We start from the raw sequence: 20,307 nt of genomic DNA on the forward strand, positions 1-20,307 counted from the left end.
AGTTATTGGCTGTTGTTGTTATGGCCACTTTTATCCTTTACTGATGTTTGACTGTAAGATTTGCTTAGCTTTCTCCTCTATCTCTGTTACCTTTCTTCTCATTGGTTGAATTGATGATGCTTTTTACTTTGTTTTTATTTGATCCATTTAGTTTCTCTCTCCCAGTATTTTGTTTTCTTTTTATGAAGTCTTAATGCTTTTCTGATATTTTCCATTTTTTTCCTGGCTTTTCTATTTACATTCTTGCTTTTTTGCCTTTTTTTTTTCTTTGTGAAATTGACCCCATATTTTTGCTTCTTAATCTCCAAGTACTGGGTTAATTTCTTTATTTTGTTCATCTACATATTTGTAAACATATTGATGCCATTGCCAACTTTTTGCTAGTAAGCTTTTGAAACCATCATACATTTTGCCAATTTTACTACATTTAATTCCATAGTTGAAGATTTATGATCTTTTTGCCTTTTCCTATTTCCTGCACATTTTGGCTTGTGATGTACTTTTAGATAGCTCGTCTGCCTTATTTGAGGTTGTTTCTAGTTCATTTCTAATACTCAGTCTTCAATAGTAGACAGGAGATACAGATTTATTTCAGATGGGGCCTCTGCTTTCTTCTTCTCTCCAGGAATCTACATTGGGATAGCTTCTCTCCTTTCCTTTTTTTCTCAGTTAGGCTTATCTGTACATTTTAGCTCTCTTCTCATTCCTTGTTCTTTTTTCACTTTCTTTCTAAGCAGAGTCTAGTTCAGTGGTTCTCAACCAGTTAGACCTGACCCCTTTGGGTTGAAATGACCCTTTCACAGGAGTTGTCTAAGACTCTTTTTCATATCAGATGCTTATATTGTAATTCATAGCAGTAGCAATGTTATAATTATGAAATAGCAACCAAGATAATTTTTATGGTTGGAGGTTACAACATCAAGAGTAACAAGTTGCTTATAGGTAACAAGCAACTATATTAAAGGATCACAGCATAAGAGAGTCTGAGAACCACTGGTCTTGTTTTTCTTAGCTTGAAAACATTTTTCTCCATTGCTTTATGAAGAAGCCACTTCTAGCCTACTGTCCTACCTGGAATGCTCAAGGTTCCTTTACTTAGCTAGAGCCTAAATTATAGTCTGTTATGTAGACTTTACTTTAAATGATCTTTACTTGAAAGAAACTTCAGTTTCAGTACATGCTAAGTTTGTGAATAATGTATCTGTTGTGTTTATTAAATGAATTATGATGTTTTTGACTATGCAGTACTGGTTTCATCATTGCTGTAAGATGGTTAACAAAAATCTTCTAAAAATAAAAATAGAGTTTTTTTTAAAGTAACACAACCTATACATTAATTTCTAATGAAAACAATACTTCAAAGCAAAATCTAGTGACAATTATTTACACTACCAAAAAACCTTTATAAACAATTGATAAATAGGACCTCATCAAACTGCAAAGATTGGGAAAGTCTCTTCATCAATCCTCTATCTGACAGAGGGTATTATCTAAAATTTACAAAGAACTCCAGGAGTTAGACACCAACACAAATAAGCCAATTAAAAAATGGGGTACAGAACTAAGCAAAAGTTCTCAACAGAAGAAGCTTGAATGGTCAAGAAGTATTTAAATGAGTATTTAAAATCCTTAGTCATTAGAGAAATACAAATCACAACATCTCTGAGGTTCCACCTTACACTCATCAAAATGTCTAAGTCCAAAACCTCAAGAAATAGCACATGCTGTTAAGGATGTGAAGCAACGGCAACACTTCTTCATTGATGGTGGGAGTGCAAACTTATACAACCACTTTGAAAATCAATTTGGTGGTTTCTCAGAAAACTGGGATTAGCTCTACCTCAAGACCCAGCTACACCAGGACATTTAAACAAAGATGCTCCATCAGTCCACAAAGATACTTGTTCTCTATGTTCATAGCAGCTTTATTCTTTATAGCCAGAAACTGGAAACAACCTAGATGTCCTTCAACTAGAGAATGGATAAAGAAAATGTGGTACACAATGAAATACATTTCAGCTATTAAAAGTAAGACATCAAGAATTTGGCAGGCAAATAGATAGAACTTGAGAATATCCTCCTGAGTGAGATAAACCAGTCACAAAAGGACATGCATGGTATCCACTCACTTATAAGTGGATATTAGCCATGAAAAACAGGTATCATGTTACACTCCACAGACACAAAGAAGCTAAACAAGAAGGAAGGCCCAAGCAAGGACACTTGAATCTCACTTAGAAAGGAGAACAAAATAGTCATAAGAGGCATGGGGAGGGAGGGGGAATGAGGAGTCCAGGATTAGGTGTAGGAAAGAACAGAAGAGATGACTAGATGGCCATATAAATGAATGGAAATTTGCAGCTGACAAAGGTGAGGAGCTGGAGGGGAGGTATCTCCAGGATAAGACAGAAACCAGGGATAAGGGAGCCTCTCCAGAATCAATAGGGGTGACCTTAGTTGTGACTCACAGCATTGAGGATACAAAACCTTAAGAGGCCTCTTCCTGTAGTCAGGCAGGAACCCCAGTGGAGAGATAGAGAAACACACCCACCCACACACTTTTCAACTCAAAATTTATCCTGTCCACAAGAAATGCAGGCATGGAGATGGAGCGCAGACTGAGGGAATGGCCAACCAATAGCTGGCCCAACCTGAGATCCATCCCATGGGCAAGGACAAATCCCTAACATTGTAAATGATAGACTGTTATGCTTGTAGACAGGAGCAAGTTGTCCTCCAAGAGGCTCCACTCAGCAGCTGACTCAGATGCAGAGACCCACTGCTTAGGATGGATGGAGCTTAGGGACTCATATTGAAGAATAGGAAAAAGGATTGTGGGCCCTGGACTGGATAGGAACTCCACAGGAAGACAACCAACAGAGTCAACTAATTTGAACCCTTGGGACTCTCAGAATCTAAACCACTAACCAGTGAGCATACATAGACTAGACTTAGGCCTCGCTGAACAAATATAGCAGACATGCAGGTTGATCTTCATGATAGGTTCCAAACAACTGGAATGGGGGCTAACACAAAAGCCTGCCTGTATGTGGGATATGTTCTAGATAGGCTCTCTTGTCCAACCTCCATGAAAGAGGCAGTGCCTAGACTTGAAGGGACTTGAAGTGACAGGGTAGGGAAATCCCAAGGGGACCCACCTGCTCAGAAGAGAAGTGGAGGGGCGTGGAAGAATTATTGTGGGAAGAGGTGACTAGAAGGGGGGTGTTGAGCATAATGTAAAGTAAATAAGTAAAAAAAAAAACAAAATTAAGATACAAAACTTTAGAAGTCTAAAACTTAATATATTAAGTTTTTCAGACAGTCTCAGTTAAATATAGCTGTGCTTATTCACCTATATAGTGAATGCTTCTTGCTTTTCTAGACTGTTTTTCTTATGTATGAGTAGAACAGTGTCCATCTATGACAATCTGGTTTTGTGACTTTCATTATCTTGAAGTCTGCAAATACTTCATTATACTTTGGTGGTAGAGTTCTGAGGAAAGAAAGATTGAACAGACTCTGTTTCCCTTGTTGAAAGTATTTATCTTACCCTTTTCTATAATTTTAAAAGATGTGTTAAAAATATATTGAAAATAAAACAAGATAGGTTGCTTTATGTGCATATGCTTTTATTTACTGGCCTACAATTCTGAGTGCTTTCAACCAAAAGAAACATTTTTTCAACTTAAGGAACTGTTTTCATTAATATCATGTATTCAATAGTTTCTGGTGTCTTTATGGCTCTACCATTTTTGTTTTCTTCTATTTCATCTCTGACGTTCATTTTCAACCTTTCATGTACCAACAATCCTTAGAATCCCTTCTCTTTTTGTTATGAAAATTTCTCCTATGAGATATATATAATTGAATACATGATGGCCTATGAAAAACACAGTTATGGATATACAGACAAAGCTGATAATAGAAGACTTAAAATCTGAGATACTAAATATATTAAACTTGACGTCATTTATCAAACCTATGATAAACATTCTTTTCTGCATTTGAACAGCTTTGAAATGGAGCTTCAACTACTGGGGAATGTTTGAATGTGATTGTCAATTGTAACATATATTCTTACATATGTTGATAAAAACCATTGTCAGAATGTTCACTTGTGGAAAAAAAATGCCAGAAAAAAACATTAGTGATTTCTTGTAAGAATTCTGCATTGTACATGCTGTGGGCAACAAAAGATGATGCAGTGTGAGACAGAAATGGAATATTCTGCTCAGCTATCAGAAAAGCTGGATTCATAAGGTAAGAGATTTTAACACTATAACAATACTTTTGCTTATTTTATTTATAAAATAATATATCAAGTAATTTATCTTTTGATTAGTGAAAAATTCTTTAAAGGTGAAGGCATGAGGATGTAAAAGAATGACAGTTTAATTGATGCTCTTTTAAGGGAAAATGATATAATGTGAATTTTACTTTCTATGTTTTGAAGTAGCAAGACCCATTTTGATTCCAAAAGAAAGTAATATGTGCCCTTCTTTTGAGGTTGTAATATGAATTTGACAGTTCTTTCTAAATTTCATTAAGTATTTTAGTATATTAGAGGAATTATCAATAAGATGTTTGTTACATTGACCCAATTTAAAAAAGTAATTTTTTTTAAGGAAAGGATTTTTGTCTTAGGGTAAATGATTTTATAACCTGAGAATTCCTTGTTTCTTAGGCTCAAAAATACAAAATCCTTCTATCAACATGGTATTTAACATGTAAACTGTGTTCCCATAAACAAAATAAAGCAAAGGTTTTCAATAAAAAATAAATGTTTTAGTAAAGATATTTACCATTGATGGTTTTTATATTGGGTTGGATGTGGTACAAAAACTAATCTGAGTTAAGAACTCTTGCTCAAGCTCACTCGGCAGAATCCTTTTCCTCCTGACAGACAGCCAGGTCTCTTATATAGGCTTCCTACGGTATAGCCATAATATAATAGTGGGTCTTGGAGAATCTGATATTGCAATTGATTTACTAGAGCAGTTTCCTGAGCTTGGAATTAATCATATTTTTAGTAAGGAATAGGGACAAATCCAATCTCCAGAAGTATTAGAACAGGTGGGAAAGCAAATGCAGAGTTTCCCAAGAGGTAGACCGTGAGAGGATTACAGCTGATTAGGAGGAGGATTGAAAGTGAGACAGTGATTAACTTCTTCTCCAGGCCTCAGTGGGATCAAAACTCCTAAAGCCTCACTCAACACTGAACTTAGATTTAAAACACAGTACCTCATTTCCCAAACTAGAACACATTCCTTAGTATTCTGCTCTAACTCCAAAAGGGATAGGTGGACCTTAAGTAAAGCTTGGTAATGCATCATTTTAAACTGCTGACATTCATTCCTTTTTTGTCTGTCGTTGGATGAGGAAGATTCCTATACATAAAGATGAAAGTACAAATTTAAGTCTTCCATTCTAAGGGCTTACCCTGTAGATTTAAGAACTTAGTCCACTGAATGTCTATAATGAATTACAGTATATATGTATGATTTTTTTATGTGACTCTTTTTCCTTTTGTCAAGTCATATAAATTGTGAAATCTTTTGCACTGGGTCAAACCTTATTCTTATACATTTGAACAAGGCAATTTTTATAATTTTATAATGACCATGAAATATTAATAGAATGGTGAAATTCCATGCAGTTCTATGTTAAACCTTTTGGATTGACATTGTATTTTCTACATTGATGTAATGATTGATGATAGATTTTATAACCTGACTGGGTTCCCTTCCTATACTAACTGTAGATATATGTACATGTGTTCTGTAAAACTATTGAAGGGCAATGAAGTACAAAAAAATGGACTCATCTGTTATTAACAATAAAACATTGATAAAAGGTTAAACACACACACACATGCACACAAAAACAAAAAACAAATGGCAACTCAATTTTTATGGACCAAAATACTCAGCAATGGTTAAATTTGTAAATCTTATTCAATTAAATGACCAATTTTCTATGCACATTTATACTTAAAATGCAAATACAAACATAACAAAATAACACCACAAATATTGAATAAAATGTATGATCCCTCTCTCAGGATATGAAGAGACTTAGTTTCTTGTTCCTATAACAACAACCAAAATGTTAAACAATTAATTTATGAAGATGAAGGGTGTGTTTTGGCTCATGCTTTTGAATTGGAAATCCTAAGATTTTGTTAAGCCATCTTTGGATTGCAGATAAAAATGCCAGAGGACCATGACTGGCTATGTAGTAAACTGCTTTACCTCATGATTAAGAAGCAGAAAGAAGAAAGAAGTGAGATCTCACATTCCTTTTAGAAGCAAACTGACAATGACCTGAGAACTCCCCACAGCCCAGAGTTTTAACCTCAAAAAGTACTAACCTAGGACCAATTCTCATAATTAGTCTGCTATAGTCAAGCTGTAGTAGAGAAAAAAAAGATACAATAAAAGCTTAGTCTAGTACTAAAAATAGAGTACACATTTGGCAGAAAAGTTAACTTTTCTAACAAAAGAAGTCACCGGCATCTTAGAACTTTTCATTTAATACATGCTGAAAAAATATATTAGCACTTAAGATCCAAGGCAATAATCTACAGAGTGAAGAATGGATCAAGACAAACTAGTTACACATTTTGTAGCCACTATGTCAGCCATCAGCCTTTTGAAGTACATGAGAAGAAGACAGGATTATATGACAAGGAAAAGATAGAACCTGGCTCTGTATAAGGAAGGCCGAGTTAGATTTGGGTGCTGGCAAATTTATGAAATACAACTTTATATGCTGTCCTAGTTTCTCTTCAGTTGCTGTGATATAATACTCCTACGAAAGCAACTTATGAAAGAAAAGGCTTATTTTAGCAGAGGGCTCAAGATACAGTCCATCATGGCAAGGAAGTGCAGGCAGCAGGAGCTTGTAGTGGTGGTGTATGCTGTCAGAAGAGATCAATGGATGCATTCATGAATCCTAGTATTCAGCTTACTTTCTCCATCTTGTACAGCTCAAAATTCCCTGCCCAGGAAATGGTGCCACCCAGTGTCATGTAGATGGATCATACATGTTTTAGTCTGTTTTCTTTCACTGAGTAAAACACAACTCATTTTCACCAACTTACAGGAAGCCTTAATTTATTCTTTCTTATTGGTGAGCAGTTTCTCATTATATGGTTGTTCCACGTTGTTTATAAAGTTTGACAGTAATGAATATACCTCCTTAAGCATTCACACCTAATTTTCTCTATGAACATAAATTTCATTTTCCTTAGATAGATCATTTGGAATGGAAATTTTCTACATCATAGATACACATTAGATTTGTGATAAGCTAGTTAGCTGTTTTTCAAAGTGGTTCTGTGCTTTTGTATCATAACTAACAAGAGTTCCAGTGACAGGTTGGGGAGCTGGATCAGCAGGCCCAGCATTGACCACGTAAATAGGAGGACCTGAGCTTTGATCCGCAGGACCCAGGTATGTAGCCTAAATATAATCCCATTTGTGAGTAAGAGGTGAAGACAGGGTATGCTGATGGAAACTTAGTGTTTAGTCATCTTGACACCAGCTAGAGTTGTGTGAAAAGAAGAACCTCAACTGAGAAAACAGATTCTTCATATTGCCTGTAGGTAAGTCTGTAGAATATTTCCTTTATTAATGAATCAAAAAAAATGAATCACATGAAGAGCTCAGCCCACAGACGGCAGGGCTTTCTCTTGGCAAGCAGTCTTGAGGGGTGTAAGAAAATTAGCTGAATGAGAGCCATGGGGAGCAAACCAACAAGCAGCATTCCTCCATGACCTCTGCTTCAGTTCCTGACTCCCAGGTTTTTTCCTTGAGTTCCCCAGAGCCTTGGCTTTTCTACATGATGAATTGTAACATAGAAATGTAAGCCAAATAAACTTGTCTGTTCTCTAATTGCTTTTAGACGTGCTGTTCATCACATTAATAGAAAGCAAAAGAAGACACAAAAGTGAACAAAATGGCAAAGTCTGGTTTCAGAGAAGGACCTGCCTCAAAAAGCAAGATGGAGAAGGATTGAAAAAAACACTGTTAGTCAACCTTGGTCCTCTACATATGCACACACAAGGGCACATGCTTGCACTGCACATATGTAAGTATTCATACACAAGTCCATGCATACAAGATATATACATATAAGAGAAGAGAACAAGCCCAACAAAACAAACCAGAAGAAAGTAAAAACCCAATGCTTCCAAATCCTCTTCATATTTGCCCACAGTGAGCACTGCTAGTGTATGGTTTAGGCTCTCTAATTGCTATATACTGGCTTCTCACTGGGAATTGTTTTGCGTTTACCTGATGGTTCATGGTGAAGTTGTTTCCTTTGATTACAGTTATTTTCTTAATCATCTTCTTTGATTAACTGTCAGTTTCTGTTGCTTGAGATTTGCTTTGTGCCTGGCATAGATCCTTCTTGAAAATGATACTTGAAGTCTTGATGGAGTATTGCTTTGAAATTGCTGAAACAATGTTTTCTATGTGATTTGTTTAAAACTGAAATATACTGTACAAATATTTTTATATCTTCACTAATTTTTGTGTGCTTGTTTTACTATTTTATCAGCCAATAAAAAGGCTGTTTTCAAAACTCTAGGGTTGTCATTTGTTAGAGACCCATTAAGCTTTATTTTTATCTGGTTTTGAAGTTAGAGTGCTAAGACTCTATGTAATCCTATTGAAAATAAACACCTTTATTACATCTTGAAGAATCCAAGTAAATGCACAGTTAGTTTACACAGTGGATGCCTTCATTTGGGATATTAGCTGTATATATCACCATAGTTATTCTTATATTTCTGCACATGGGTATGTTCTCCCATCTGTTTCTTTCTCATTTCAACATGGGATTCTGTTTGAGGTCATTGTCCTTTGACCTTAAAACAAAACAAAACAAAACATCAACAAAAACCAAACCAAAACAAAACAAAAACAGGAGTTCATCGATAGTTCAGAAATTTTGACCGTATTATCTGGCTGAAAACATCTATATTTTATTCTTGCTTACAAAGAAATATTTTGTAAAAGTCCCAGTGGGTACATTATTTTTCAGCTTTCAGCTGTTAAAAGGTATTGCTCCATTTTTCTCTTGATTTTCATAGTTTTCATTAACAAGTAGTGACTGTCTTTCTGGTGAGGGTTTTGTATTTCTAGAAATTCTTATTAGTATCTCGTTAAGCATCCCCCCACCCATTGTTTTCTCTCTTGCATGCATACATTTACAATTTGTTATGTGTGTTATTAAACAGGTGCTCACTATGTAGCTCTAGAACAGATCATGTTGGCCTCAAACTCACAGAGATCAACTTGCCTCTGCCACCTGAGTATTGGGACTAAAGGTGTGTGCCACCATACCCAGGTGTGTATGTACTTTAAATCATGTGACTTAGCCACAATCTGTTGTTCTTTTCTTTCTACATTTTCCCTCTCCATGTTCTGTTAACTTTCTTTTAACTTTGTGCTACTCTTAACTTCTGCTGAGTCTGGAGTACTAGTACATCTGATACATCCATTCAATGCCTTCTTTTTTCTAGAAAGTCTATATTACTTTGTTTTTAATATTCTCACTCTTGGTTTAAATATGCTACTTCTAAAGCTAATCTATTGTTTCTTTGTTTTTCTTATCATATTAATGATAAAATCCTTTCCTACTAACTCTTAATATCTCAGTTTTGTATAGAACTATTTCTATTGTCTGGGTTTTTATTATTAGTCCCATTCTTCTTAGCAGATTGCAAACCTCATGCTTCTTAGGGTAAGCAGATATTGCACATTGTAAAAGTACCCAGTCTATGGCACAGAATTGACTCAGATATTACTTAAAAGGCCTGTGGAGACATTGAGTGAGAGTATTTGTAGATGGTGTTTGCCCCCCTCAGGATGAGTAGAATGTATAAATACCTGAATTAACAGATGCCTAAAGGCTGAGCTGAGTCAAGGTGCTTTGAGATTAGATTCCTTCTGTTTCTGAACCATTCTGTTCTTGGGGATTTGCTTTTAGATGAGTACTTTAAGGTCTTTGTTCAGCCCCAATTGCATCAGATTCTGTTCTGCCTTCTACTTCTGCCTTCTCTTGTATTCTGCCCCCACTGAGCTGCCAACTTCCATTTGTTGATTGAAGGGAAAAGAACTCTTAGTTTTATGGTAAGCTTTTGCTTTTCAGGAGGCATTATTCTTTTTAGCTCTTAAAGACCTGTAGATTTGATTGTGTGTTGGACCTTTCTTACCTCTTCTTTGTTCTGTTTGGCAGCAATGTGTAGCAAATGATCCTAAGTTAGTAACCCTGGCCTTAGTGGAAATCTCTGCTTGCTTCCCTTTCCCCAGGAGAGTCTCTGATTGGCATCATGAGAACAGAATCAAGAAAATGCAGCAAGTACTAGTTCACCTGGGAAATTCTACTCTCTCCATGGAATTTTAGTTTAGCCAATTCTTCTTGAAACTTGAAAAAAAAGTGTCCTTTTTAGTTTTCTTTGGGGTTAAGGGGAATGTCCAATTCTTATGATTGCCTACCTTTTATTCAAAAGCAAAATTTATTTTTCATAATTTGTAAACTTGGAATTGGTTTGAATTAGCTGCTGATATTTGACTTAAAAAGTATGATCAACATTCTAAAGGTATTAACAACAATATGAAAAGAACATGGCAAGTCATGTCAATTTATAAAATAATAATCAACACTTCTTCATGCAGGACTAACTGTGGTTAGATTGTGCCATGCATAGTGACTGATCATGTACTGACTCAAGACGCAGAAGCAGGAATATTATTGCAAGACTCTACTCTAGACCACAAAGTGAACTAGAGGGCCTGCCCGAACTAAAGTCAAGGCTTTTCTCAAACAAGAAAAACTAAACAAAATTAAAAAGAAACAAAATGCTATATTTATGACATGTATGTAGATAAAGGAGGTGGGCAAGAGAGGTTGGGAAGAAAAAATATGATCAAAATATGTCATGTATATGTATGAAAATATATGTATGTATGAAAACATCACAATAAAACTTTTAGTATGGTTTAAACATGTGAAAAACAATGACATGTTAGTCTGCTACAGTGTTTGAGAAAAAATTAAATTAAATGGCTGCAGCTTTCAAGGAAGAAAAGAAGAAGCTACATATGTATACATGACATGAAAGAGGAATAGAGCAACCCTGCAGTTTCTCAGCATTTCCTGAGGCTCAGTTGGATATTTTGTCAGTGCTATTCCTCTCTTGGTTTTAAGTGGCTCATTCTCCTTGAAACACACTCCATCTTTTATTTGTACATAGGATTAAATTGGTTTACCCTCAGTTGGAACAGAGATTTTGATTATACTATTAAATATTTTAGCATAAGTAATATTATTATCGTCATTGTTTTAGGCTCTTAATCTTGAAGGTTTGCCCTTAATTTCTTCTCTGATTCATAATAGTGATGGCATATTGGGCCTCTTGTTACATCCAACACAATATCTGACAGTTTCTCATCATACAATGAGATGCTTCTAATCTTCAGGATCTCTGAAAGCAACAATGTCTCATATTTTCCATGAAGTATAAGACTTTTAGTATGTTGGCATCTATGTTTGTATGCATCTATGTATGTTGGCATCTAGAGTTAATTTTGGATACATTCCTGGGTTTTGTATTAGTTTTAGTAGGTGAACACCCTAAACTGTTGATTTACAGTTGACTAAATAACCCCTCCCTTTGAGACAGGTAGCTCTGGCTGTCCTGAAACTCACTCTGTAGACCAATCTGGCCTCTAAGTTACAGAGAATTATCTGCTTCTGCTTCTGGAGTTCTGGGATTAAAGGCACACACCACTATGCCCTGCTTGGTTAAGCTTTTTAAATAACTTTATTTGAATAACAATTTTACCCCAAGGAAGAGTCTTTTTGTTGTCTAACCCCCATCTTCTAGTGAATTACTTGCCCTAGGGAGAAAACAGAGGCAGTTAAGTTAGATAATAAGTCAGAAGAAAAGCAACTAAATATGTTGTTATTATTATGATACTTGAAATAGTATGTTAAATTTGTAATGTCGCAGTATTCAGTATACCTAGCCTTCACATTAAAAAAAAAACTTTAAAATTCAATGTATATATTTGTGTTCACAGCAAGGGCTGGGTGATGTATAAAGAGAGAAACATGTGGAAGAATTTCCTGTCCTTGACAATGATTATGCAATTAGGTAAGACTTTGGTCTGGTTTTCATGTGCATGCTTGTGACATCAGACAAAATAGTATTCTCCAATCAATACTGCTTGGATCATGATGAATAGAGATCCTCATAGAATCATAGTAGACAAGTTTTATATCTGATTTTTAAGGCCATAATCAACACCACTACTCTTCTTTCTCCCTTTCAGAATTGTCAAAGTATCTGTAAGATTATGCTGGAAACTTAAATAGCTACAGACTTTTGCTGTCACATTCCTGTAAGGAGAGGGGGAAAAAAGGACAACAGTGGCAGACAAGTTAAAATGGCTGCCAGGGCTGAAATTAATGCAGAAGGCTAGGGATGAAACAGGAAGTTTTAGAGAGTTTGGACAGCTTCACACTTGCCAGCTGTCTGATATTAGCAGAATTCCTCAAATTCTATCAGTCTAAATTTCCTCATCCAGAAGCTGAGAATGATAATGTCTCTTCCCCGTGTTGTAACAATTAAATGAGGGATGTGTGTGGGACACACAGCATATGGCTTAGTGCACAGCTCTCAGCAAGTGATAATGATTATTAGTCATGAATTACAGGTATAGAAGTAGTAATGCACAGCTTGGCTTGTTTACTCTACAAACCCAAACTATATAGTGATGCTTTTTTGTTGTTATTTGAGTTGAAAATTAAGAAGACCTTCTTTATTTTGAGTATAAAAGGAAGACTACCTATGGTTTCCTTTAGAATTGATGGTCAATTTCATCATTAGAAGCTCTGATTTCCTTTTGTTTTAGACAGAATTCATCCTGAACAGAACTTCAAGATAGTGCTGCTCCCTTAAAAGTTCTTTTATATTTAATGAACTCAGTTGACATTGCTTTCTCATTCAAGAACTTTTAACTGCAGACAAATCCTACCTTTCCCAAAGAGAAAGATTCCCTGCTGCACAGAGCTAATCATCCAGGCAATTTATACTAGTGATATTTAGTGGTATCTCTGAGCTAAAAATTTCCTTTAAGACTCAAGTCTTTTGCTATGGAATATGTGATTTTTGGCATACTTGGAAGTTAGTTCCTTTGAAGTGAGTTAGCTTAGAAATAAACAATATTAATATATTTGTTGCAGGTATCTGTTTAAAGTGTCTATGCTTCTATCAATAAGAATGCCCCTCTCAGGCTCATGTATTCAAATACTTAGTTATCAGGGAGTGGCACCATTTGAAAAGATTACTGGTTATGGCATTGTTGGGGAAGGTGTGGTCTTGTTGGAGGAAGTGTGTCTCTGAGGTGGGCTTTGAAGTTTCAAGGGTACAAGCCAGGCCTAATGTTTCTGTTGGCTTTGGATCTGTATCTAGAACTCTTAGCTACCATGTCTGCCTGCACCCTGCCATGCATGATGATAGTCTAAACCTCTGAAACTGTAACGATGCCCCAATTAAATACTTTCTTTTTATAATAGTTGCTGTGGCCATAGTTCAGAAGAACACTGACTAATGTTGTGTCTATTATTACAAAGACAGGTCTTAGACAATGAAAAATATATATCATACAATTATATATATATACATATATACATATATATATTCATTTATACAAATATATATATATATATATGTATGTATGTATATCATCTAATTTTGTGACCATTCTTTTCCTCATATTAACATGACTTGTTCACTATACATAGAAACACAGCAGAATCAGTCCTTCTTAGGAACTAATTTTCACCAAGCTTAGTAAAGAACTGACTATCTTCTTTAGTGAATATTAAAATTCTTTTAAAAATTAGACAGCATAGAAGTATTATGACACAAATATAATTTCTCAAGTCTACTGTGAAGCCCAATGGATGTGGAAAAGGATCCTGGAGCACTCAGAATTTGTAAGAATTGCATGTGTTCACTTATCTAAACACTCCCAAAGTTTCCTTATGGAAGACAGAGGATAGAAAGAATTAAGGCCCTTGGGAGATCTTGCATTTTTAATGATACCAGTCAACTTTCAGAGATAGTGAGGAAGTTTGAGAGGAGTCTAGCTGTGGACTATCACTACCTAGGAAAAGGTTGTTCAGTGCTGGAGTCTTTGCTGATTATTCCACCTGTGGGAATTCAAAACCACAGCAGTAAAAACATCTAACATTGGCCTTAGACTTAAAAAAGAAATGCTTGAAAGAAGTGTCTACATTCTGTGATTAGGACCTGCTGTTTGGACACTTTTCAATTAGATTTTCACTGGATGGTGAGGACTGTGCTGGACAGTGAATTTTTTATGAGTTCTATGCCATGTTTCTTGTGGTTTCCAGGAAAGCGATAAGACCAAGATCAAACCCTCCCAGACTGTACCTGCGATTTCCCCAAGGGAGTCTCACAGCCTCCTGGTTTATTTAAGAAAGTCTCCTTGAGGGTGGTTCATATCCTACCACTAATGACTCACTCACTACCTGGTCTTGTCCTGCCATCAAATCAGACGTTTTTCTATCTAAGAAACTTTTACTGTTCTCTTGAACAGAAGCCCTTGAAAGAAGGTGCCCTTGAAAGACCTAGAACTTTGGAACAACAACAGCAAACCAACCAAACAAACAAAAGCCAGGAATTGGTACCCAACAGGGATGGGTAAGTTTCTTGTTTGACAAATATGGACTGCTGGGCAAGCAGCTGCTTTTCATATGCTTCAAGTCTGGGAAGGAAGGGATGAAATTCAGAAACTACCTTAATGAACTGTGGTGCTTCAATGAACTCCGTCAGAATCCCTTCTGTGCTGCTGCATCAGACTCACAGAGCTCTAACCAGAAGGTAAAATCAAAATCTGCCTGCAAGTGTTAGAGCCCGCTGAGGGCTGAGGGTATGGGAGTGCAGATCAGCTGGAGTAGTCAGTCCATGGGAATGCCACAGGTGTCTGTTTCTCTCCCAACACCAAGAAGCTGTTTTCTCAATCTCCTGCTTCTGAAACAGAAATAAGAAGGCTGCCTGTAGTTGTTAATATTCTCCCTTCTCCCGTCTCTTGAACATGTTCCTCAATCGTCCCTAGCTTCCCTATGAGACTACAATAGCAGGAAAATAGATTTCCTCACATCCTCCCAGCCTTCTTGCCCCTCAGCCACACTCTTGCTCCATCCTGGTCAACGCCCCCACCTAGCGGCTCAAAGTCGCCAGCTTCCATCGGTTTTCAAAGGCTTTTAACTGAGCTTAGCTAGTTAGTAAGGTAATAAAGGTGACTCATGTGGATAGATGGAGTTGGAGGACTGGAGGACAGGGCACCTTAAAATGTGGTGTAAAAAATGCTTAATATATCGAAGTCTCTGATCTTAGGGAAAGGAAAAGAGAAAGAGAGAAAAAAGGTGGTATTTTTATCCTCTCAGCATTTACTGCAACCCAGTTTAAGCCTCTTAATTAAAGGAGCCCCCTTTCCAAGCTTGGAAGAATTGTCTTTTTTTTTCGACACTAGCTGCCAAATGAAAGTATACCGATTTAGTTGACTGTTATCAACTGTCTTTGCCTCCCCTAAAATGTAACTGCTATAAAACTGGGTCTGAATTTGCTCTGTTCGTCTCCATATTTCTAGCACAGAGGAAAACACTCAGCATCAATTATGCTTTCTAATTTTTGTCTGCCTTGCTGGCTTAGAGGGGCAAGAATTCAGGGAACTTGGTTCGGGACCATGTCACCTTCAGTTTCTTGTAAAGGCCTGAAATCGCTCCACCCTTAAAACTGGGTGGCTGATAAAGCAGATGATCCTGGCTGAGCTCTGGGATGGAATGATTTGAGTCTTTAAAAACACGCTTGCAGAGAACCTGATGATTTCAGTTATACCGTGGCTCTTATTAGACCCATTCAACATATCAAATGCAAACTTAGGCTCGAGGGAATTCTAGTGGGGACCTCTTAGTCCTTAAGACTGCGAGAATACATTGGCTTTTACTTTAAACCTTTGATTCGTAAGTGGACCCTGTATTTGTTTCTGTTCAGATTGGAGGAAAAACGGAGGCTAGAGAATCTGCTCCGGGTTTGGGGACCGAGCTGCTAAGCTTACTGCCCCCTATGGCAGAATCGCTATCCTTTGCGAAAGGCAAAGGAGAGTGAGTGGTGACTGTAGTTGAGATGGCTCAGAGGCCCCTTCATTTTTCCTTTACTGGGAGGGATGAGTGGAAGAACTTCTTCCTGAAAACTCGGGCGCTGAGCTGCGGAGCCACTGGGGCGGGAGGACGGAGCAGAAGGTTTAATTTTGCATACAGTAGGCTTCTCTTTATGACACTGTTTTACATCTTGCAGACAGCTTCTCTCCCGTTGACTCACAAAGTTAAAGGGGAGGATTGAGTGACAAGCACAATTTTCTAAATGTAGATAGGGAAATTGTGTTTTTGATGTACTAAGAGTCAAAGATGTCTCAAAGCCCCAGGCGTGAAGTATAACATGCACATATTGGCTGCTTCCTTCTAAGGAAGCATCACTGGCGCCTCCTAAACTGGGTGTGGCCCTCGGTGTGGGGTTAGATTCCAGAAGGGAGAGTTCAGATATTGGGGCTTGCTCCACCTACCACCAACCACCAGGAAAGAGGGAGGTGGTGGTAGGCGGAAGCCTAGACCCGGACGCCCGCACTAAGTCTGTGGCAGCGACTAAGGGCGTGGGTTGACTGCGGAGCTCAAAGACTCAGAGCTCTCAGAGGCAAGAACAGGACGTCCCGTTTCCCATTCCCCCTTGAAAGGCGACTCCAAGTTTCAGGGTCGGGAGAAGGGACAAGGTGAAGAAAGCTGCGAGAGAGGGCGGTAGGACCCTGCGGGAGATTCTGTAGCAAGGACGGGATCTGGGCGGGAGGAAAGAGGGAGGGAGGAAGAGGGCAGAAGGGAAGGTGCTTTGCAGCGGCGTCTGCTCTCGCCGCACTGCTCGAGTTGCACAGCCAGACCAGGCTGGACCCAGATAATATAAAAGGAGCCCCACCGGCTCTGAGGCTCACACCCAGCTCCCGGGCTGGCGCACATCGGTTTCCTCCCGCTCCCCCAGACACCTGCCCCCTCCCGGTGTGCGGCTCCAGGTGCCCCAGCTCCGTGCGCCCCGTGGCATGGCTCCCAGCGACGCTGCTAGAACCCTGGAAGTGGTGACAGCTGCAGGGCGGTTCGAACAGCCGCAGCTCGAGCCCCAGAGTCTCTCCTCTGGTGGCCTCGTCTCCACGGGGCAGCTCGCTGGTGTGGCCAGCGCGTGAAAAGGGAGGGAGTGCGGAGCTCCGGCTCCTGGCGCCGCGCGGCTAGCTCGCAGACTTCACAATCCCCAAGTCAGGCGGCGGCCAAAGAAAGTGGCAGAGCTCCGGGCTTGGGGGTCACGGGGAAGGGATGCAAGCCCAGGACTCTGCACTGGCCTGCAAGCTTCGGTCTGCACAGCCAGCAAACTCCTGCGGGTGGAGTCTGCAGATTCCGGAGCGCCCAGGTTAGGAGAAGCTGAGACCTGAGCAATTGGGGTAAGAGGTCCCACTAGACCCCGAAACCCCTCTTCAAGCGATACTTAGTCCTTCTCCACTGTTTGCCTCCAGGGAACCTGAGAGAAGCTGGACTGGGTGGGCCAGTGCTTTAATCACCCGGGCGAAGACGGGGCGTGGAGAGGAGCTAGCAGACGCGGCAGCAGCGCCTGGCGCACTGGAAGTGCAGGGGACGCGCCCGCAGGCTTGGTGGCCGCGCCTGTGACCTCTCCTTTAGGCTGGGAACACAGGCGGAGGAGTTACTGAGGAGCCCACTGAACTGGCTAGCCAAAGGAGACAAGCCTATAGTCTCCATGATCCTTCCGTCCTCTGTTCTTTCCCTAGTCCGCTCCATGTTCAAGAGCTGCGCTCCGGAGCCAGGACGAGGAGAGCTATGGAGGAGCAGGGTATTCAGTGCGCCCCGCCGCCTCCCGCCGCCTCCCAGACAGGGGTACCTCTCGTCAACCTCTCCCACAACTGCACCGCCGACGGCTACATTTACCAGGACTCCATCGCCCTGCCCTGGAAAGTCCTGCTGGTTGCTTTGTTGGGGCTCATCACCTTGGCCACCACGCTCTCCAACGCCTTTGTAATCGCTACTGTGTATCGGACCCGGAAGCTGCACACCCCGGCTAACTACCTGATCGCCTCTCTGGCAGTCACTGACCTGCTCGTGTCCATCCTGGTGATGCCCATCAGCACCATGTACACGGTCAGTGGACGCTGGACACTAGGCCAGGTAGTCTGCGACTTCTGGCTGTCGTCGGATATCACCTGTTGCACTGCTTCCATCATGCATCTCTGTGTCATCGCCCTGGACCGCTACTGGGCCATCACTGATGCGGTGGAGTATTCCGCTAAAAGGACTCCCAAAAGGGCGGCCATCATGATCGTGCTGGTGTGGGTCTTCTCCATCTCTATTTCGCTGCCACCCTTCTTCTGGCGTCAAGCCAAAGCGGAGGAGGAGGTGCTGAATTGCTTTGTGAACACCGACCACGTCCTCTACACGGTCTACTCCACGGTGGGCGCTTTCTATTTACCCACCCTGCTCCTCATCGCCCTCTATGGCCGCATTTACGTGGAAGCCCGCTCTCGGATTTTGAAACAGACACCCAACAAGACTGGCAAGCGCTTGACCCGCGCTCAGTTGATAACAGACTCCCCAGGATCCACGTCCTCGGTCACCTCTATTAACTCCAGGGCTCCGGACGTGCCCAGTGAGTCCGGGTCTCCTGTGTACGTGAACCAAGTCAAAGTGCGAGTCTCAGACGCCCTGCTGGAAAAGAAGAAACTCATGGCCGCTAGGGAGCGCAAAGCCACCAAGACCCTAGGGATCATTTTAGGAGCATTTATTGTGTGCTGGCTGCCCTTCTTCATCATCTCCCTGGTGATGCCTATCTGCAAGGATGCCTGCTGGTTTCATATGGCCATTTTTGACTTCTTCAATTGGCTAGGCTATCTTAACTCCCTCATCAACCCCATCATCTACACCATGTCCAATGAGGACTTCAAACAAGCGTTCCATAAACTGATAAGCTTTAAATGTACAGGTTGACTTGTCAATGGCAGTGGGGTCGCCTAAGCGACCTTTGGGGACCAAGTTGGGTCTTTTGACAGGTAGGTCAAATCTTCTTTCCCTGTTACTGGGTGGAAGCAAGGCTCTCTCTCTTGGGCAAGGGCAATGGATCCTCAGAAGCCAGGCAGAAGCCTAGCTTCTCTGAGAGAGCACTCTGGAATGTGAACAGCTCAAACTCCTAAAAGCTTCCATGTTGAGGAGCTTAGCTTCCTCCACTCAAAGTCGGGGCTCAGCACAGATCCTCCAGCAGCCAATCAAACAAAAGGTTGCAACTTTTTAACATTGATGATGGGATGGGTATCCCTGCCCTGTTTTGTTGTTACCCTCCAAGCCAGTAGCACTTGTAGGTGTTGTCTGAAGCCTGTCTGAGACACCTCTACATACAGCCTGGCAGTACTTGAACTAGACAATTGATACCCTGTGCTCTGGGGAGAACTCTGTGTTACAGCTTAATTTTAAAAACACTTTGGCATCCTTCAGTTTTCATTTATTTATTTAAATTTGGTTGGAGAAACTTGTGGATTTGGTGCTTCAAACACAGAACGTGGCTTGGACGGCACAGAGCAACCTTGAAGAGTTAACAGCAAAATTCTGATGCTAAGATCTCTATTTTTATTACAATCAAAAATTATATGGGGGTGGTGGGTGGGCATGGGAGAAAGGGAGCGTTACACTGAGAACCAACACCTAAGATTGTTTGTTTTCTGCAGATTTCTAATTTTTTTAATTCCTGTTTAGTGATCGTCAAACCACAACTCTTAACAACTCAAAACATGATGTGTGCTAGTGCCAAAGTCTGCAGGCTGCTTTGTTTTCCTAATCTCATGGACCAGTCGTTTTACACACTTAAATCCCCACTGACGGAGGATAGGCTGGGTTGCTCAGCCCAACTTGCTGCTGTCAGAAGAGATCAGCAAGTGGATTAGAGTTGTAAATGGTTCCTTACCAAGAAAGTATCTTTATTCCTTATCCAATTCCGTGATGCACGAAGGAGACTGAAGAAACATCAGCGATTTCTTATATAATTAAGAAATGAAGGGGGAAATAGGAGGATGTATATTTTTGACTTGTAAAAATATCTTCAATTGCATGAGACAATTTTTGATAATCATTTGCACTCTCTCCCATCTGTGATTCCATGGTGTGCAAATT

General features: G+C 39.9%; 1 protein-coding gene across 1 annotated transcript; it reads left to right on the plus strand.

The window, feature by feature from the left end:
• Positions 1-17,973: 17,973 nt before the first annotated feature.
• Positions 17,974-19,134, plus strand: Htr1b (5-hydroxytryptamine receptor 1B). The gene has a single exon (XM_028756245.1). It carries the CDS (start codon positions 17,974-17,976, stop codon positions 19,132-19,134), a length of 1,161 nt encoding a protein of 386 aa, XP_028612078.1.
• The last annotated feature ends 1,173 nt before the right edge of the window (positions 19,135-20,307 follow it).

The sequence above is a fragment of the Grammomys surdaster genome, unplaced genomic scaffold, assembly GCF_004785775.1.
Source record: "Grammomys surdaster isolate TR1022 unplaced genomic scaffold, NIH_TR_1.0 126113, whole genome shotgun sequence".
NCBI lineage: Eukaryota > Metazoa > Chordata > Mammalia > Rodentia > Muridae > Grammomys > Grammomys surdaster.